The sequence below is a fragment of the Malaclemys terrapin genome, chromosome 2, assembly GCF_027887155.1.
Source record: "Malaclemys terrapin pileata isolate rMalTer1 chromosome 2, rMalTer1.hap1, whole genome shotgun sequence".
Classification (NCBI taxonomy): Eukaryota; Metazoa; Chordata; order Testudines; family Emydidae; genus Malaclemys; species Malaclemys terrapin.
The window spans coordinates 31732832-31755282 of record NC_071506.1 but is presented as its reverse complement, the minus strand read 5'-3'; the positions used below and the strand labels follow the sequence as shown (position 1 = coordinate 31755282).

Here is a 22451-nt window from a genome sequence, read left to right as displayed (position 1 = left end):
ATGTGCATGTTTAGGGGCATATGCATATTTGACTCCCTGAGTATACAATGATCACAAATTGAGCTTGACCCCCTTGCAAATTATTCCTATTGCTTCCAGAAAGAGGCTATCCATGGGAAAGTGCATGTAAGGATTATCATAACAAGGATCTGTGAGCACAGTACCACTGCTTTTGGCAGAAGTCATTATGCTGCAGTGCAAACATCAGCCAGAATTTGGCCCAGGTATTGAATATTCTTTGGTATTTGTGTATTATAACCTTCAGAAAAAAATTAGGAAAGGTTTTAACAAAAGAAAAGGTGCACATTTGAAATGATAAACTGAAGGGATAAAAAGTCATTTTAAACATTTTTTTTAAAAAAGTTTTATTTATGAATTTAATGTTTTAATTATTTTTAACTTGCAGAGTAATACATATTTCAGTTATACACATCCAGGCAGAGGGAACATTACAAAAAGAGTATTTGAAATGGATTATTTGCACCTATAACAACCAACATTTTGTAAATAGCATCCACATTTGCTTGCAGGATGGGGCATTCATAAAGAGCTGTACAAAATGAGAGCTCCATGGTAGGTGCAGATTCTCAGCCAAAACAAAAACCTCGCACAAAATCAGGTGACCACACGCCATACATTTTGAATAATCACATTCTACTATGTCTGAGTCTGTGGTAGCATATGACAGATATAAGCCTCGAAATAAAATGAATGTAAAATGGGAATGCGAAAGTAACAAATATGGCTCTGCAACTGGCAACCATTTAATTATGGATTTATTTTTTTTTTTTTAGCAGAAAAGTAGGTTGATTTATATCAGCATGTATGGCTCATCAAGGCAATTGATGGGTTTTAAATAATAAACAATACTCTTAACTCTTTAGAAGGACATGGAAACATATTATTCTATGCAAGTTTTTTGAGCAGAATACATTTCAGGGTCCATTCCCATTGTTAACAAGTGAGCAGAGTATTCAGAAAAAGGAGGAACACTTTTTCCACTTTAATCAGTTTTGCTGCTGAGTAAATGTGATCTTGTTTGAAGCTCAGAACATTCTAGCAGCATCCTTTCCCTTACTATTTGTTATAACTAAGGCTATGAAGGTGACAATTGTACTTGGCTTTGCTTAATCTGTCCAGAAGATAATGGAAATTAGCTTTTAGCTATCTAAGTCTTAGTAAGTGTAATTTTATATGAAATAGTTGAATTATTATTAATTTATCCTGGAGCTTCCCTCCATTGAAGAAATCCAGTTTCACAGTTGATCTGACTGATACATTTCCTCCCATATGAGCTGACTCTTTCTGCATGATGTATTCCAGCTGGTTATGTTTTGGGAGATCTGAACTCAGATGTGTACAAATCTCAATTTCACTTAGGCTGAGAAGAAACGAATCCAACTATTCTTTGCTGCATGCACTTGGAGTTAGTATAAAGCAAAGCAGTCTAAAAAAGATTATAATAATACCATATTGTTTTTGACATTGCTTATTTACTCAGTGAAAATTCAGAAGTAGGACACACATGAAACTACATATTCTAGATAACAGAATATTAAAGATTTTTTTCTGTTTTATAGATAGTAAAAGTAAAGAGATATTATGGGGGTTGGGCCCAATTGTGTTCTCTTTTCCATTGGAAAGAGTAACTCCTGAAATTAATAGATGTACAGTGGTGTAAAACTGATGTAAGCAAGATGAGAATCAGACTCCTTAAATCCTCATCAGAAGAGCAGACTTGCACTCTCTGATCACACCTCTGCTTTTTAAGAATTTACCATTTTATTCACTCTCATTTCACTGACATGGGTCTGCAAATCAAAACTTTCATGAGCTCCTGGGTACAATCAAGATGGTCATGCCTAGAAGCGTCTCTGTTATGTCCTCCCGAGTGGAGACATTTTTGCTATAATCTGAAATAATGTAGAAAAAGATATGCAACAACATGGAGGACGACATAACACAAATTCACTGTTCAGTTTATAGAAGTCACATGTTTTTTACGTTACTTTTAAACTTCATGAAAGATATCAGCTGAAAGAGATGCTTTGCTTAGGAATCTTAAGCAAAAATCTAAAACAGGGAGGAGTTCAAGACCAACCAATTTTTCATCTTCACCATGTTGGCAATGTCTCTTTAAAGATGTTCAAAAATTCTGTAGATCGAACTTTTGACAAATATATATATATATTTGTTAAACAAAACCTTACATTGTTATGGTCAGCAAGGCCACTAGGTAAAACCGGCACCTCTTTCTTAAACGTTACTCCTGTAAGCTGAGCATATCCAGTATAGTTATAGGAATATGAGGGGATAATGGTTAATTAAACCCTAATTGCAGAATCTATATTCATGGTGACGAAGTATAAGGTAGAAGCAGCACAGCTTGAGTTTAGTATCTCAGCTTGAGTTTGACTGTCAAGTAATATGCCCATGATTTAGTGATAAAGGATCAGATTTCATGTGGAAGTAACTGATGTACAAACTTGGAATCTCACAACTGTACTTCAACCTGTGCCATTTTAAATTTCATCCACAGACAAATGTTTTCTTCTCTCTTCCTCTGTCTCCAAGAGAAAGCTACCAAAACCATTTTAGTTTTTAAGTTTTTAAAATGTTTGAAGATTTAATGGGAAGCACAAATGTGTCTCAATCAGATTACTACAACTGCATATATATAATACGGTTATTTGACCTGAATAAAAAATATGCCTGAGAAAAGCAGATGCCCCAACACACCATCATTTAGCCAATGAGCCATGATTTGCTAATACTAAGTAAAGACATTTAAACATAAACAGACTAAAATTTTCAAAAATAATTTAAATGGCTCTGTAAAATATCTATTTGTATAAAGTGTGATCTTTGCCTTGCGTTTATATAAACTTGTAATAAAACAAAGCCTTGTTTTATTACATCTGAATAATACCCACAGAGAGAGTGTGGCAATTATATAAAATAGAAATAAGTGAATACTCAAGATCTTCTTGAATGGCAGAAGTGTGGTAGAAAAACTGTATGAAAAAAGCAATGTATGGATGGATCATTTCACACATGACTCTGGTAACTGATTAAAATGCTGCTAGCACAGACAGTTTTCTTGCACTTTTCTATAGAATTGGAAGTTCCCACAAAAATTCAGTGACAATGGAGTTGAAAAGCTTTATCCAACTGGGCACAGAGACAAGTTCCGGTGAACATATTTTGGTTGTCCTTTTAAAAATTAAACAGGCTACATATGATATTTTACTTCAACTTCAGTAGTATGTGATTGAACTTTTTAGCTAATATCTCATCATTTCTCAGACCAATTGTGAATACATCCAAGTCAACATGACATATTGGATAATTAATTTTCAGTGTTTACCTTTATCAAAAACAAGGATTTTGTTGTGAGAACAAATAATCTCTCATTTGTAGCTTGAAAGCCCAAGATAGGATCACTGGCTTCCAGGGTTGCTACCAGCTGCTTAGCAACCTGCCCTACTTGTCTTCCCTCCTTCCTGTTGTAGAGAACAGTGGACAGAGGAGTGGGCTGTCGATAGATGAACACTCGACGCAGGCACTCACAAATAGCAGCATAGGAATAATTTGGAGGACAAGCGGTGAATTTCTTGTCTTCCTTTGATGCTTGGACATAACCTGCAAAGCATACAGATATACAGAGGCAAGAAAGAAAGTTAATATATATTTCAACTGTGCTTTATACTGCCATTTCAGAATCCTGTGCTTATATTATAAAACTAATACACAAAAGGTCACAAAAAGATAAAAATACACATAAGGGACAATTTAGTACTAATGGCTCCCTTTGTCCTCTTAACACTTATCTCTGACACCTCTATGTATGCCTCTCTATGCCTGAAGACCCCTTCTTGACAGAGACATTCTTCCACTGTGTCCTCCTCAGAACATACTTCTTCAGTGAGAACTATGAGACCTGGTACCCCTTCCCAAAGAAGCGAGAACAAAACAGCTATTAGCAAAACTCTAAACACCACACACTGTATTCTTCAAAAACGTACAGCACTTACTCTTGGAATACCAAATACTCACTGAAATATTATCTATAGGATACATTTGAAGAATTTTTATTCTTCAAAACCATGAGTTAAATTAAGTCGGTTCTTTAAGAAATGTAGCACCCTGTGACACATCGTTTTTGTCCCAACACATCCTAACAGTAAAACACAGATCCATCAAATTCCTCATAGAGTTACAACTCACTGAATTATCATGAACAGGCTACATCAGGGGCTGAAGAATAAATATTTTCCATCACTGAACAACATTAGACAACTGTCCTCTTTCAAACTGATTGCCATCCAATATTGTTTCGAATGGGGGTGAGGCTATAGGGCCGGTCTTAGCAAAATGGGCTACCATCTTCCAAGGGTAGTTTGGCTTCACTCTTATTGAAAACTATGTGGCCATTTTGAAAAAGACATCTCTGTTAGTAGCAGAGACATTTCTTCCTGTTCCCCATAGGTGTCAATGGGGAATTTAGGCCAAATTTAGGTTGTTTGGGTACCTTAGCTATCCATACCTTAACATGTTTAGATTTATTTTATGTTTAACCCTAACTCTAAACTTCCTGGGTTTGTAAATGCTTGTTTTTGGAAAAAATACAACATTCCTGCAATGTCTGTATTAAATTACTGATATTTGCTCAACCTTAAGTCCAGTTGAACACAGTTTTATCTGGAAATAACTTGTTACTACTAAGCTAGACAGCCCATGGCACAGATAAGGACCCAAGAATGCTCTAAGAGGTAGTCTAGCCCAGCCCAGGAAAAGATTTTATATAGAGAGTGTTAGCGAATACATTTAATTCACATTTTTAAAATCCTAGTGTAGACAAGTCATGTCGGGTTTATAAACAATTCTGGGGGTGAGGGAGTCTAAAGCCAATCACTACCATATGATATGTTGAAATACGTCTTGGCCTGTTTACATTGCGGCTTAAAAGTAAATGAACGTGTTTTAATTAACAATTTTTAAATGCCTTATTTTCCTAGTCTAGACATAGCCATGGCAGCAACACAGAGCTGGTAGCAGAATACAGACTGCTGAGCAGCCGGGAGAGAAGGAAGAGAGGCCTTCAAGTCAGCCAGGGATTTAGAAGGGGCAAGATCAAACACTCCCATCCTTCCAACCAGCTGCAGTAATGAGAGGAGAATAAAACCCCTGTAGAGTTACTTGTAAGTGGGGGAGAGGTGACCCTCAAAAACCAACTTTTCCTTCACAGATTCATAGAGCTCAAAGCCAGAAGGAACCATTAGATCATCTAGTTTGACCTACTGCATATCACAAGCCATTACAATTCACCCAATTACCCCTGTATTGAGACCAATAAATTGTGTTTGGCTTAAATTTCCAGAAAGGCATCCAGAGATGGAGAATCCACCGCTTCCCTTGGTAGTTTGCTCCAATGTTTGATCACCCTCACTTAAAAATGTGTGCTTTATTAGGGATGCAGGACATGGAAAATCTTTACCTCATCTCTCACACACATACAATGGTGACTACTGCAAGGAAAGGGAGTGAAGACGTCGTTCTTTTGGCTCTACTTCGCGCAAAGAGCAGGATTTGGCCCCAAAATGATCACAATTCTCCAATCACTCTCTATGTGCTGTGGGACTGATTTTAGACCAGCAATGAAAATAGGGAAAAAAAGAGAACAGGACTACAGGCATTGTGTTAGTAAATAAAATGAGCACTGTGGATTCTTTAAAACTACCTTTTATACCCCACAAGATGCTCACTTACTACCACTGACTGGCTCTAGTGTGATATTTCTAATGTTTGGTTGTAGATAAACAAGGTGGTGACGCATGCCTTTTCTGGCAAATAAAAGATAAACTAGATTAGCACAGAAGTGTAAACTTCAACATGGTACTGTAAATGATAGTACAGTAAGGAGGAAAATGTGGAGGAACAATGATGTTTTTACCTCCACAAGCACAGAAAACTTGAAGAGGAATTTTAATTTTCCTCCATTTATTTCCAAAATTATAGAAATATTGGTAAATAAAGTCTTAAAACAGTATTAATGATTAATTTTAAGCATCTTAAAATTAATTACTACTAGTTTGGAAAAAGATTTGCCTTTTTTTTTTTTTAAAGCATTATAAAACCAGTTTGCATACAAAAATGATGACAAATATACAAAGACTGAGAAACAATAGCAGATTTTAAAGGTACTTGAAGCCTAATGTGACATTAGATCAAGGCAAGAGGCTGATAATAAGATCGTTCCAGTACAAAATAAAACAACAAATACAAAAGAAAAAGAAAATCAGGTATGGGAGTTCAAATCCCGAAGTAGACCACAAACACAGTCTGGTTTGATTAGGTAAGCCACTATCCAGAACAAGTGTGTTCTCAGACTTTGCTGAAGTTATAATGGAAGTGAAGGATTTCTTAGCTTCTCTCACTGATTTAATGTGGGCTTGTACCAATGACCAGTGTTTATTGGACTGAAATCAGGGCCGGCTCCAGGCACCAGCTTAACAAGCAGGGGCTTGGGGTGACCAAAGGAGAGGGGTGGCACCTGCGGCAATTCGGGGGAGGCAGGTCTCTCACTCCCTTTAGGAGCGAAGGACCTGCAGGTGAACTGCCGCCTCCGATCGTGGCTTTTTTTTTTTGTTTTTTGCTTGGGGCGGCAGAAATGCTGGAGCCAGCCCTGACTGAGATCTAGTCTCTTCTGCCCTCCTCTTTCATCTGATGGATCAGTGTTCTGTGGCCTGTTGCATTCTACTAGCTTATCAATACCCTAGTCAGGCAGTTATTCATTTTTTCCCAGCTGCAAGTCCTGGAAATCTATGGGATTCATAAACTTGCAAGCATGCAACAACAGTTATGTCTGCCTCTAACTGGAGGCACTGGGACAACAGTTTAGGAGTTTTTACTGTGGCTCCGGCAGAAAATAAGATCCAGAGACCACGGGGAAGGACCTTATAGTTATCACAGTGTATGTGAAATCTTATGCTTGACTGATTTTGATGGAAATAAGATATACAGATCTCAGAGCTACAACCCTTAAATTCAGAAATAGAAACCAGATTCAAAAGGCTGAAATAAAAGAAGAGATATTTTATTAATAACTGGTTAATAAACTAAAGGACAATACTGGCATAAGAGCAAACAGATATAAACTAATCATGAACACATTCAAGCTGGAAACAGAAGAAGGTTGCTAACCACCAGAGGAGTGAGGTTCTGGAATAGTCTTCTAATAGGAGTTGTGGGGGCAAACAACGTAATTAGTTTTAAGAGAGAGAACTAGACAAATTTATTAGTGCAACTGTGTGATAGGATTGTTTGTGATGGTACGGGGGTAGCCTATGTTCAGGAGCCCTGGGGCTCGCTTCTGGTTTATGTCTTATGTTCCTAAGAGCGTATGTTTCAGCTGGCCATCTGCAGGGGTAAAGATGGGATGTTTCTCTCTCCCAGTGTATCCTGAGATTTTTTTTTTTTTTTTTTTTTTTTTTTTAAGTCTCTCTGTGACGCATCAGGATTGGCTAAGGATGGAGATGGGACCTAGGATGGGGAGGGCCAAAGCTCTAAGGTAGCACCAAGCAGATGCTTGGTTCGCTGGGATTCTTGCTCACATGATCAAGGCCTAACTGATTGCCATATGTGGGTTCGGGAAGCAATTCTCCCCCAGGGCAGATTGGCGGTCACCTTAGGGAGGGGTTTTGACTTTCTCTGGAGCCTGGAGTGCAGGTCACTTGCCAGGATTATCAGAGTATATCTCACTTAACCCCTGCTATGTTGGGTCTTGTGCACTTGTGCACCTTGTTCCTTCCTATTTTCTGGCACATAATATGTCTAGTCTCCTGTGGGCTGTAATACTTTGGCCTAATTTCAGCTGCTGGGTGGTGTTGATGGCCCATGAAACACAGGTCAGGCTAGATGACCTGGTGGTACCTTTTGGCCTTGCACTCTATGACCATGATGTCTACAGACCAGCAGCTAGATAAAAATAGCCAAGGTGTAAAAGATGAACATTATCAGTCTCCTTGCTGCCAAGGTTAATTATTTAAAAGGAAATTACACAATCATTACTAAGACGAGCCTTCATTTTAAATGTGAAAAGCTGAAAAATAATACAAAATGTGAATGTGAGGCTACTTGGCCTGTCACCTTGAACTTAAAGAGTCACCAGACTCTGAAGACCACTTATTAAAAATGTACCTTGCCATGAACATATTACACTTGTACTCTATGCCCTGCACTAGATGCCTGCTGGTTTCTGGTAGACTTTAAGATGCTGGTTGTGAGCTAAAAAGCTTGAAATTGCCTGGGGCCTACTTACCCAAAAGACTTGGCCCCCAAAAGGGCCATATAACCACAGCTGAGGTCGGCAATGGTACTCAAGCTGAAACCCCTCATTATAAAAGGGAGCTTTCTCTGACCGTTGAGCTCCCCTCCATGATCTGAAATAGCCCAAGTCTGTTGACATTTAAGGCACATCTCTTCTCCCCGATATTTTGTCAAGTATTCTTAAATCTCTTGTTCACATATTTATAAACATTTAGTTATGAAGAATGATGCATTGACCTCAACACTCTTGTGATTAGATAACTTTTTTAACTTCTAAGCTGATCTTCTGTCAAGGCACAAACATTACCTATACCTTCTGTTCTAGTATTTCTAAAATTAATCCAACATTCTCTGATCAACAGAATTAATGCACTAATCAATCAAAATTTAATTAGAGTAACTCATGAACAAAACAGAGATCTAATGGAAATGAGATGGCAAAACCTTGAGTAACATTTGTTAGAAAGAGACAGGCCACTAAGCAGTTCATTCCATACCTAAAGCATTGAAAGTTGCAATGTGCTCCCACATATTGTCCGGTTGGTCATAGCGTGGCTGCCAGAGAAGAGCATCAATATCATGCCGTAAACAGAAGCAAGGCATTTCTTTGGGATCCACCACTGCTGAGAAGAGATACTGGTTGCTTCCAAGATTTACCTAAAAAAGAAATTAAATAAATCTTGAAGATGAATTCAAAAATTGCAAAGCACTCACAATATAAAGAGCAGCAATTCTTCTGTCATATATACAGTTAAGAGACTTGGTATAATTTTAGGACCTGGGAATGTTTTCTTGCAATATTGTATTACTGAAACTTTTTTTTGCAATGTTGTAGTAGCCATGTTGGGCCCAGAATATGGGAGACACAAGGTGGGTGAAGTAATATAATTTAATAGACCAACTTCTGTTGGTGGAAGAGAAGCTTACAAGCTTTGCAGAGCTCTACAGCTTGATGGTCTCTAGAATATGAGTTCTCCAGCTGGGGGTTGAGGCACCCAGGATGGGGTCACAAAAAGGTTTCAAGCCATTTAATTGTATTGACTCAGTTTGATCATAATTATTAGGTTTCGAACCACAGCCCTAATTATCAGGACAAATTCTATTCACTTTCCACATGTGAGTGATTCCCACTGACTGCTGTAAGATGGCTTATATGAGAAAAGCTAGTAGGATTCACTCCAGTATCCTATCTAAACACAACAACACACAATTAAATGTGACATATCACTTTAATTTACTATGAAACAGTCTTCTTGGATAATTAACAATAATACGCTTATGTAGCACTGTAGCTACCAAATCCTCAAGAAGGAGGTTAGTATTATATGAAAAAGGGAAATTAATTAAGTGACATGGCCAAGGCCACTGAAGGATTAGCAGTCAGGAGTTCCTTGTTCCCAGTTTGATGCTCAGATCACACCTATATTTTCTAGAGGAATAAATGTACTTGAGATCTCCTTTACACCTGAAAATGTTCTCACATTCCAAGAGTATAGCAGTTGCTGCTAAATTAAGATACTCTGAATTATTGTAATTTGAAGTAGGTGATGGGGATATGAGATTGCTACACCTGGTTTCAGATCATGCTACAAGTTTATTAGTATTATTACTCCTCTAAGTAGGTTCTGTATGATATTGAATCTTGTAGATCAATACTTTGGTAAGGGCAGACCCCCCAGTACTTGGATTTTTATATTGATTGTTAATTATTTGTATTGTGGTAGTACCTAGAGACCACAGCCCCATTATGTTGGGCACTGTACAAAAATATAATAGAGATGGTCCATTCCCCCCCAAAACCTTACATTCTAAGGATAATATGAAAGACAGCACATAGATAGAGCAGATGGAGAACTGAGACACAGAGAGTTTAAATTATCTGCCCAAGGTTATGCAGGGAGTCTGCAGTAGAGCTGTGAACTGAACCCAAATCTTGTAAGTCAAGCCCCAGCTATAATAGTGTGAGATAATCCTTTCGCAAAGTCAAGCCTCAGCTACAAAGCATCTAGAGTTACTGATGCAGGAAGTGAAACCGGATAATATAGGGATAAATGAAACACGGTGGAATAGTAGTCATGACTGGAGTACGTGCTGTTTAGGAAAGACAGAAATAAAGGCAAAGGTGGTGGAGTAGCATTGTCTATCAATGATGAGGTAGACTGTAAAGAAATAAGAAGGGATGGAATGGATAAGACCGAGTCTGTCAGAGCAAAAATCACATTGGGGAAGAAAGCTACTAGAGCCTCACCTGAGACAGTGCTTGGGGTGTGCTATAGACCACCGGGATCTGATCTGGATAGAAACCTCTAATGTTTTTAATGAAGTAAATACTAATGGGAATTGTGTGATCATGGGAGACTTTAACTTCCCAGATATAGACTGGAGGACAAGTGCTAGTAATAATCATAGGGCTCAGATTTTCCTAGATGCAATAGCTGATGGATTCCTTCACCAAGTAGTTGCTGAACCAACAAGAGGGGATGCCATTTTAGATTTGGTTTTGGTGAGTAATGAGGACATCATAGAAGAAATGGTTATAGGGGACAACTTTGGTTTGAGCGATCATGAGCTAATTCAATTTAAACTAAATGGAAGGATAAACAAAAATAGATCTGTGACTAGGGTTTTTGATTTTAAAAGGGCAAACTTTAAAAAATTAAGGAAATTAGTTAGGGAAGTGGATTGGACTGAAGAAATTGTGGATCTAAAGGTGGAGGAGGCCTGGAATTACTTCAAGTCAAAGTTGCAGAAACTATGAGAAGCCTGCATCTCAATAAAGGGAAAAAAATTCAAAGGCAGGAGTTGACCAAGCATCTCAGAGAGGTGATTAAGAAAAAGCAGAAAGCCTACAAGGAGTGGAAGATGCGAGTGATCAGCAAGGAAGGCTACCTTATTGAGATCAGAACATGTAGGGATAAAGTGAGAAGGGCCAAAAGCCGTGTAGAGTTGGACCTTGCAAAGGGAATTAAAATCAATAGTAAAAGGTTCTATAGCCATATAAATAAGAGGAAAACAAAGGAAGAAGAAGCGGGACCGCTAAACATTGAGGATGGAGTGGAGGTTGGATAATCTAGGCATGGCCCAATATCTAAACAAATACTTTGCCTCAGTCTTTAATGAGGCTAATGAGGAGCTTAGGGATAATGGTAGGATGACAATGGGAATGAGGACATGGAGGTAGATATTACCACATCCGAGGTAGAAGCCAAATTCGAACAGCTTAATGGGACTAAATCGGGGGGCCCAGATAATCTTCATCCAATAATATTAAAGGAACTGGCACATGAAATTGCAAGCTCATTAGCAAGAAGTTTTAATGAATCTGTAAACTCAGGGGTTGTATGGGAAAATTGCGAACATAGTTCTTATCTTTAAGAAAGGGAAAAAAAGTGATCCAGGCAACTACAGGCCTGTTAGTTTGACATCTGTAGTATGCAAGGTCTTGGAAAAAAATTTGAAGGAGAAAGTAGTTAAGGACATTGAGGTCCATGGTAATTGGGACAAAATACAACATGGTTTTACAAAAGGTAGATCGTGCCAAAGCAACCTGATCTCCTTCTTTGAGAAAGTAACAGATTTTCTAGACAAAGGAAACAGTGGATCTAATTTACCTCGATTTCAGTAAGGCATTTGATACGGGTTCCACATGGGGAATTCTTAGCTAAACTGGAAAAGATGGGGATCAATATGAAAATTGAAAGGAGGATAAGGAACTGGTTAAAGGAGACTACAATAGGTCGTACTGAAAAGGTGAACTGTCAGGCTGGAGGGACGTTACTAATGCTGTTCCTCAGAGATCGGTTTTGGGACTAATCTTATTTAATATTTTTATTACTTACCTTGGCACAAAAAGTGGGAATGTGCTAATAAAGTTTGTGGATGACACAAAGCTAGGAGGTATTGCCAATACAGAGAAGGACCGGGATATCATATAGGAAGATCTGGATGACCTTGTAAACTGGAGTAATAGGATGAAATTTAGTAATGAAAAGTGCAAGGTCATGCATTTAGGGATTAACAAGAATTACTGTTATAAACTGGGGACGCATCAGTTGGAAGTAACAGGAAGGAGGATGACCTCGGAGTATTGGTTGATCACAGGATGACTATGAGCCACCAATGTGATATGGCCGTGAAAAAAGCTAATGCGGTTTTGGGATGCATCAGGCGAGATATTTCCAGTAGAGATAAGGAGGTGTTAGTACCGTTATACAAGGCACTGGTGAGACCTCATCTGGAATACCGTGTGCAGTTCTGGTCTCCCATGTTTAAGAAGGAATGGAAAACCTGTCTTATGCAAGGAGACTCAAAGGGCTTGATTTGTTTAAAAAAAAAAAAAAAAGGCTGAGGGGAGATACGATTGCTCTCTATAAATATATCAGAGGGATAAATACCAAGGAGGGAGAGGAATTATTTAAGCTCACTACCAATGTGGACACAAGAACAAATGGATATAAACTGGCCATCAGGAAGTTTAGACTTGAAATTAGACAAAGGTTTCTAACAACCAGAGGAGTGAGGTTCTGGAACAGCCTTCCAAGGGGAGCAGTGGGGGCAAAAGACATATCTGGCTTCAAGACTAAGCTTGATAAGTTTATGGAGGGGATGGTATAATGGGATAGCCTAATTTTGGCAATTAATTGGTCTTTGACTATTAGCGGTAAATATGCCCAATGGCCTGTGATGGATGTTAGTTGGGGTGGGATCTGAATTACTACAGAGAATTCTTTGCTGGGTGTCTGGATGGTGAGTCTTGCCAACATGTTCAGGGTTTAGCTGATCACCATATTTGGGATCAGGAAGGAATTTTCCTCCAGGGCAGATTGGCAGAGGCCCTGGGGGTTTTTCGCCTTCCTCTGCAGCGTGGGGCACAGGTCACTTGCTTGAAGATTCTCTGCATCTTGAAATCTTTAAACCATGATTTGAGGACTTCTGTATCAAACCTGTGTCTGAGCCATTGGAGTGGGTGGGTGAGATTCTGTGGCCTGCGTTGTACAGGAGGTCAGACTAGATGATCATAATGGTCCCTTCTGACCTTAAAGTCTATGATTCCTTGGACAGCAGCTCCTCCTCCTCTACAGCAGCTTCCATAAACATCCAGGTTCTTCAGATGTATTAGCAGTTGTAAAAGATGTGAAGTAACCCCAGCAGTCAATAGGGGCTTACTGCAACAAGGAGAACAGCAAGGACAGATTTCCTAGCCATCCACAGGCAAAGAGCTGCCAGTATGGCTGGAGTCAAGAGCATCGATCAGGAACTTTATGGAGAGTGAGCAGTGAGATGTAAGAAATTATATTTTGACTAAGGGCTGAAAATGTGCTCAACATGGGCAAGATGGAAAGTCCAAATAGTCTATGCGCCAAAAAAGTTTACAATCTAGCAGACGGAAGGGTGCCAAGTAGTAAAGCAGAAACAAGCAGACCAGTCGGCGTGGACACTGAGGAGCACAGCAGAGTGTCACAGAGAGATGTGTGTAGGAAGTGGGGACTGAAATGAAGGGAAGAAAATGGCAGAGAGGTTTTTGGGAAAAGAAATTAATTAGATTTTTCAGGTTTTACTAACTGTAAACTTCAATTCACGTAATCAGAGATGTGGTTTGATATTAACATTACCTATACATGTACAGATTAACCTAGCACTATAACTGTATCTTTGCAATTTCTAGAGTCCCTATCCCCATGGTATCTTAGAGCTACAATTGCCAGAGATATTGTGGGATCACAAATGGGATCAAGATCCATGAAATGCTTTCTCAGGAAGCGGCCCACACTCTGAAAGTGTTTTTTAACTACTGCTTTTTAGTACAAACACAGTTGGTCTCCACAGCTCTAAGATCAGAGGATTTCTGTGATAATACAGATGCACTCCACACCTACCTGGCTTTCTATGACAACTCTGGCTGGCTCACTAGAAAAGCAACTTTCGCTCTCCTGGCATTGACACCGCCTCATCAATTATTGGGAGCGGACTACATCCACCCTGATTGAATTGGCCCTGTCTTTTTTCCAGAAGTAATTGTAGTATTTTGAAAGACGTGATCAGTGATGTTTAAGATTGTTTAGACATATTATTGTATTTCAGTATTGCAAATGGCACAATGTAACAAGCATATATTTTGCATGGAATTGACATTTCTATGAACAGATCATTTGGATGCATGGTGTATACTGCAACCAGCTACTTTGCAAAAGGATTATCTCACACTATTATCCAAAAGAAGCAGAAACAACCAGAGAGAAGAACTATGCAAGTTTGAAGCCATCATGGGTTTGCAGCAGCAGGAACCAGACGAATCTAGGACAGAGGCCCCTGCCTCTTCCCTCACACAACCCCGTTTGACTGGCTTTCCTCCCAGAAATCTATGCAAGACATCTCACATGACATTCAATCATGCAGGCCACACCTAGCATAGTCCTGTAGTCCAGATTGAATATTGTGTGTTCAGTTAGGAACAAGTGGCCTGCATTTGTGGCTCATGGATATCAGAGGCCATATGGTCCCCCTGCTGGATATGAGTGAGTGAGTGAGTGAGTGAGTGAGTGAGTGTGTGTGTGTGTGTGAAGGTTGGGAGGAGCCACCAAGTGGGAGCAGGTACAGAAAGTGAAGAAGGGTGGGGTTGAGTGCTGCCACTGTTTACCCATTCTGCAAATCAACCAGCACCCCCCAACACAATCCCCAGCCAAGTCCCAGCTTCCACTCAGCCCTCAGCCACTCTACCCAGCTACCTTCCAGGTCCATAAACTCTACCCCCAACCATGCTCATCTCTCCCCAGCTCCCCCCTGAACACCCTCACAAACCCAACTGTCTCAAACTTTCACCTTCCTTATCCCCAGACCTCTGCCCACCCTGCTCTCCCAGTTTCTGAACCTGATCTCATCTTTCCCAGTGGACAATCCTAGTCATCCCAAATTTTCACTTCCACACTACCAGAAACCCAGTTGACCTGGCTTTCCCACTCCAGAGAGCCCCTATCCAGTACCCATCTATGTCCCAGACACCCTTCAGCATCTATTCACTTGCAAAGTTTTCTGCAGCTCCTTGTCCTATTCCCATCACTGCTTGAGGCAGGATGTGTTGACCTTAAGCTGAAGTGTATGGTTAGATACAAATTACTTGGCTAACACACGTGTTATCGTACAACATTTGACTTTGTTTCTCCAGAGAAGGGGAAGTGAAGCAGTGGGGGAAGAGACATAAATCTTAGTTGGACATTGTGCCTTTGCACACGTACGAAGAGCAAGGTAGGGCCACACAGAAAGACCAGAAACTGCCAGTACAGGAAGTTACCAGTAGTTTACCAGACATGCCCAGTAGCTCTTCTGAGGCGGTATGGCAAATTTTCATTGTGGGAAACCTACCTGTCATACCTTAATCACCCTCTGAAAGCTGAGCCAAACAGCAAAGGGGAAAAGGTTAAAAATAGCTCTTTAGACTTGAGCTGCTGATTGATTCAGGACCAACAATTATGTTTGCTGTGAGGGATGGGTCCCAATAACTGTACCTATTCAGGGTGCAGATTTGTGTTTCGCCAGTACCTGAGAAGACCAGACAGCTGCTAACCCAAGGTCTGGAATGCTGCTAGCTGTGGAAATCCGCAGACTGCTTGTTTGCTGACAGGGTTCTGAAGTGTTTGAAAGGACTGAGATGCTGCCATTTCTCAAGCTCTGATGAGTCCGGGTCACGCACTACATACTATGGTCCCAGAGGGAAGACTGAGAAATCATCTCAGAGAAAATCAGAGGGGAAGTGTGTTTTGAGGTGTGTGCTAAAGTTTAGAAAATGTCATGTTGAAACCTTATATTTGAATATATGTAACAGAAACAAAGGTGGAGCAGTCTGTATTAGGAACACCAGTAGGTTTATTGTCCAATAGCTTTTCCTCGAAGTTATTCATAGTATTAAAAGTATTAAATTAAAATGTGTTCTGGGTACATTAAATGTGTTACTACAAAAGTCTATAGTACTATTTGAAATTGACTGGGAGGTATTAACACTTATTTATTAAGGATTTACTTACAATAGCCCTGAGGATTAACTGTGCATAATAGCTTTCAAAAGGTCCTGAAAAGTCAGAACTGTGCTTCAGCAAGAAGTTAAGTTGAGATACAGGAAGAAAGGGAATGTAACAGTTATGTAGAATATTGCCCGGTCATCCCCCGATCCTATAACATTTACAAATACACAAATTATTCAGTGAGCTAATTTACATATGTTGGAATCATTATTTATGCAGGGTTTTACCACAACACTAATTTAACTGTAAATTCCATTATTAAATCCAAAAGCTGAATGGTATTTGTACAATTTCTCTAAACATGCCTAACAAACCTAATAAATAAGCATTTTTCTACATCCAGATAGAAACAAAACATTTATAAGCATTTGATCAAGATACTTACAAATGGGCTAAACCCAGAGGTGTTTAGACCAATGTTGGTTGGCTCCAAGTTGACCAGGCAGATATTAGCAATGAACCCTATAAGAGATTACCTTTTTATATACCCTTTAACACACAAGTGATGTCATTGCCATTTACTGACATCAGCTAAAAACAATTTGAGACCGTTCATCCTTATTTCCAGTCTTAATCCAGATTGAAAATTTTCAATCTCCTCTCTCCAAGGCCTTTCCTCTTTATCTCTTCCCCTCCTTCTTGCTGATGAACATTTTTTTCATTGCAACTGGGTTCACATAGGCCCTAATTTTTGAGACAGCACTGGTATGTGAGGTGGGAAGGTCCATATAGACTCAATCTAAGACAATTTTTTTTGTCTTACTTAAAACCATCTGCAGTCACCCCTATCGGTCAGAGGCCTTGATTTTAGAAACTTTCCTTTATTTCATGCGTTATTCTTGTGAACCAGACAGCCTCCCTATTTTATTCCTTCTGGCCTTACAACTCGTTACGTTCAAGGGCTTTCTTTTATTTGCTAGTTAGGGCCTTTCTTTCAAAACACATTATTTTAACCACACTTTAATTTTAATTCTATAATTTTATATTTATTATACAATATATTTGCAAATAATTTGCACAAAATTTGGCAGCTGTGACCTCTCCTTCATGGTGGGGGAAGAGAGGAAGTGACAGGAACCACACAGTGATTCTAGATGTAAGGAGCCAAAACCAATCCCTGTTGACTTGAGAATGAGACAAACTGAAGTTTCCAGTCCTGATCTGTGATAACATACTGGGTTGCCACTGGCCTACCCCTGGCTATTGCTGTTCATAAAACTAAAGGAGCATGGAAGAGTCAGTAACTTTTACCTCCTAACTTTTAAAGCAAGCTATCAGTATAATTCCTTATAGGGAAGTTGAACAATTCCATTTGAGTTAGATATGACAAGTGTTATTTTTAAACATACAAATTATAGGCCTAAATTAGAGTACATTCAGTGGAGGCTAATGGCTAGCACTCTAAATGATGACACTTTGCATGGATGTTTTAGAAGAAAAATCTCAGAAAAAACTGAAGTTACAATAAAAATCCTCCTACTGAACAGATTTAATTCATGGTATGTACACTTAGATATAATTCAAGGTGGGGAATGTCCTTAAATATTTTTTCTTCTTAATTTTACCCAACAGCAACACGTTGAATAACATTCTGAGGCTATGTCTGCACTAGGAGTACAGGAATACTGGGATAGTATAGCAGCAAAGTGCTCCTAGTGTGGAAGCAGCTTTACCAGCAAAGCTATGCTTTGCAGAGTTGTAATAAAATCACTCTCCAGCCCCCCCCCCCCCCCCAAGTAAAACAAGCTATACCAGTAAAATATCAATTTTGCTGGTATAATTGTGTCTACAGTAGAGGCTTCTGAAGGCAAAACTATGTCAATTAGGAATCAGAGCTCATCACGGTCCTGACCAGCATAGCTGTACTGACAGAAATCAGTAGTGCAGACATAACTTGAGCTAATGTTTCACAAAAGTTCTACCTCTCTTATGAGCACAAAGATATACAAAGCTTAATATTTTATACCATCATCTAGTTAAAGTTGAACAACAACTATTATTCACATCTCTGTAAAGGAATTCTGATACTCCCCCGAATCATTTCTACAAGGAGGATTTTCACAGACTTCAGAATCAGAGGTGTCAAGTGATTTCAGCCATATAACTTGAGCAAAGTGTGCAGAAATGAATTAACACAACAAAGTACATGGTGGAAAGTTAGAATTAACACACAAATACACTGTTTCCCCTAACAAAGAAAAATTGTCTAGACATGACATTTCATGTATTTCTCCCCTGACCCATAGCAGCCTTACCTCATTTTTCTTTATATCACTGAGATGCATTATAAAACATGAAGACATCTGTTTCTGGACTACCAGGCTGGAATACTCTAACAATAAGGAATTATAAACTCAGCTATTAAAAGGAAAATATTTTAAAAAGTGTTTGGTGTTTTAAAATTTAAAAAAAGATGGTTTAAGTGATTTGTAAGCTTCGAGATATATAAAGCAATTAAATTTGAGTAGGATGGATTAGATGCAAAGACGAAACATTTAGGACATCTTTCAAAAAGGCTGAATACTATGACTAGAGATTATTGCTTTTATAATAGATAAAAATGAATTAAAAATGGACATGTATTTATTTTCTTTCCCATCAAAAGGGTTTGGAAATGGTGCAGTTCATTAGCATTCCTGTTGATTAGACTTTCAAAGTGCAAGGCAGCACAGTTTTGTAGATGGGGCACAGGACTGGGAGTCAGGAGACCTGAGTTCTAATTCCTGCTCAATCACTAACCTGCCATGTGACCTGTGACAAGTCACTTCACCTCGGTGTCTCTGCTGTTTCCCCTCCCACCTTTTGTCTTGTATATGCTCTTCAAGGCAGTGACTGTCACCACATCTGTGCAGTTTCTACACTATGGGGCTCCAGATGAGCCTCTGAGAACTATTACAATACAGTCACATACACCGTGACAATTTGGTGGATAGCTCCAAAGGACAACTAATGAGATGTGGAAACACTTACTCCGAGGCCAATTATTCAGACTTTGTTTTGGTTAATGGAAGGAGATGGGGCAAAAAGAGGAAGAAAACAACAGGAGGAGATTAATTATGTAAGACACTACATAAGGAAAAAAATGTACTGTTAAAGGTAGTGATCAAGATTACACATTGAATTAAATGTGTCCTTTTCTAAAACTGTAGTGTGTGTGTGTGTGCGCGCGCGCTAAATTGAAGGGTTACTGATTTAAAAACATCCATAATTCATGTCAGGTCAGTAATGACCATAAGTCATCTCTATCTGTCAGCTACATGGTGCTATCACTAAATTGCCTCATGGACAGGTGCTGAAATGACAAAACCATCACCACAATAGGTACGAATACTTGTTAATGGTGTCAGTAAAGACATTATCTATTGGATGATCAGGGAGGCAAAATTTCCCTCTGACTACTATAGTTGGTCCCTGCTGTCAAGGGCTAATGTTTATTAAGAGCCACTTTAGGGAACCTTTCACTGCCTATGCGCTTGTTGAGTTCTGTGGCTGAACAGGTTATCTTGTTTTTTTCAGATTTGAATCTGGCATTTTCTAAAGCATTAAAATTTGCTTAAGAGGAAAAGATTCAGTACTCATACAAAAACTACAGCTGTTTGCATTCAGTTTAACTAAAGTTTGCCTAAACTGCACTATTTTCTAAAACACTTAGAATGGCCTGGGGTTCGTGGCCATGAAATATGAGAGAGGAATTTATTTATTTATTTAAGATTCTGAGCTTGTTGTGACTGCTGTAATCAAACCACTTCAAATGGAAATGAAAATCTCATCTTTGGAAATCTACAACTGCATAGTATGTAAAAGAAATGATGTTCTACACCATTTGGTGAAAACACTATCGAGTACAAATCTCTTCAGATCTGGAAAAACAGACAAAGGCCATTCAAACTGGGATCAAATCAAGATTTACAACATAATTAAGAAATAAGTTTAATATCTACTCAGACTTCTCTGAGCAAGGAAAAAAAAATCAGGAGTCCTGACTCCTAGTCTTCTGCTCTACTAGACTGCACTCTGTCCCAAAGAAATATCATCCTACTGGTGCTGAGAGCTTTAACCATATAGTTGCACAATCCTCTGGTGCATATAGGGATGCACAGGCTCAGGGGGGGGGAAGAGAGAGAGGTTTTCTTCCAAGAATAAACCAAAAAAAAAAAAAAAAAAAAAAGTCTATGATTCACAACTATAAAACTCAAAAGGAACATTGACTCCAAGGCATTTAGAGATTCTAGGTCATAACCAACACCTTTAACTCCACCTAGAAGCCAACGGGCAGCCAGAACATGGAGCATCGGTAACATATGCCTCCACTGAGAAGCGCAGGTTAATGAATGGGCTGTCACATACTGCACCATTGCTAAAACTCAGTTGAAATAGCTATCTTCAGATGACAATGTTACTTTCCATGAAGGCTGGTTCTTAATGAAGTTTTAATGATCTTCTTGACTAATTTTAAGATTAAAATTTTAACACTGACCAAAAGCTACTCATTAAAATATTATTATTGTCAGCACCTAATAAAGAGCAAGACAGATGGCCCAGCAGCCAAGTGAACATTTTGACTGTGTAGCTGATTTATTAAAAAAGGAGAAGTAGGATTAGGAGTTAGTTTTAGGTAATTTAGAACAGGGGACGACAACCTTTCAGAAGTGGTGTGCCAAGTCTTCATTTATTCACTCTAATTTAAGGTTTCGAGTGCAGTAATACATTTTAACATTTTTAGAAGATGTCTTTTTAGAAGTCTATAATATATAACTAAACTATTGTTGCATGTAAAATAAATAAGGTTTTTAAAATGTTTAAGAAGCTTCATTTAAAATTAAATTAAAATGCAGAGCCCCCTGGACCGGTGGCCAGGATCCGGGCAGTGCGAGTGCCACTGAAAATCAGCTTGCGTGCCATAGGTTGCCTACCCCTGTTCTAGAATCTGAACATTATCATGAAAATTCCCATTTCAGGTCAGTTTAATAACACTGCTGTAACCATTTTTCGCATGGCTCTTGCAAAGCAAGCAGAAAAAAACCCAAATGTCTTTAAGTTCATTTAATCAAATTTTACAGCTAATTAAAATAAAGCCACCATGTCAGTTATTAAAAGAATTATGAGAGTTCTGTCTATAATTACATTAATTAATTAGAATCATGTTATCCCTTTTGATTTACATGATAGTATCCACCTATATGAGATAAAAGATAAGCTGTCCTTTCTTTAGTCTGAAAAAGAGAGACAGTCAAAGAAAACGATGTGTCAATAACTGCTATTAGCTTCTTGATTCCAGGGATGCACTTTTTCTCTCAAATGAAAAGAAAGAATCTTGATAATGCCTGACATCAATTATTGGAGGCTTGTAAAGAGAACACCCTTCCCCCTCCCCCACCAGTATCCTTTATTGCAGTCATTTTCTTTCACATAAAGGTTTGACTGCTTAATCAATGGTTAAGTTTTCCTGCCCCAGATATAATAATCCTCATAACTAGTCCTTACTTGGAAAACAGCTAGATCTTAAAATCATGATACAAGAACTGTTATGGATAAAAGTTAACTTGCAAGTAGGGGTAGGGAGAGAGTGAATGAAAAAAATATATGTAATGCTCAGTGTTTCTGATATCAAAAGCCAACCCAAAGAAGTTCACATTGGACACTATCATGCATATATACTCTGTAGGCTAAAATAATTTGCATTGCTGCTCATTCCATAACATTTTAACTAATTTATACTAGTTTTATCACCAATAAAAAGAATCAACTGAAACGTAGATATGTAACTTTAAGCTACAAAGAATATAAGTGAAGATACACAGTTCATGAACAGAATTTGTTTTAGAATTTTTCTAGACAGTAAGAGGCTGCTTACTAACTGTTCTTGCCCTGAGGCTTTCTTTAGCCACAAATCTGAGAGTCAACTTCATTTAGATTAAAAGGGCAGGGTGTGTGTGTCTCTCACTCTCTCTCTCTCTCTCTCTCTCTCTCTCTAACGGCTGGCCAGACACACACACAGTATCCCCTATTACAAGACAATAAGTGCATAATGTTTTCACCCCTTAGGTCATAGAGAGCTGAAATACTACCACCTGAAATAAAAACCCCTTTCCATCAGGTGAAATGACT

At 38.7% G+C, this 22451-nt stretch overlaps 1 protein-coding gene across 1 annotated transcript in view; it reads right to left on the bottom strand.

Moving 5' to 3' along the window:
* Window positions 1–336: 336 nt before the first annotated feature.
* The window catches only part of NUDCD1 (NudC domain containing 1), a 124741-nt gene continuing 102626 nt past the window's right edge, over window positions 337–22451 (bottom strand). The window contains exons 9-10 of the mRNA XM_054017854.1: window positions 8826–8985; window positions 337–3642 (exon numbers count right to left, since the gene is read on the bottom strand). Of these exons, the coding sequence (XP_053873829.1) occupies window positions 3350–3642; window positions 8826–8985 (453 nt within the window). The 3' untranslated portion in view covers window positions 337–3349. The remainder of the gene's footprint in view (window positions 3643–8825; window positions 8986–22451) is intronic.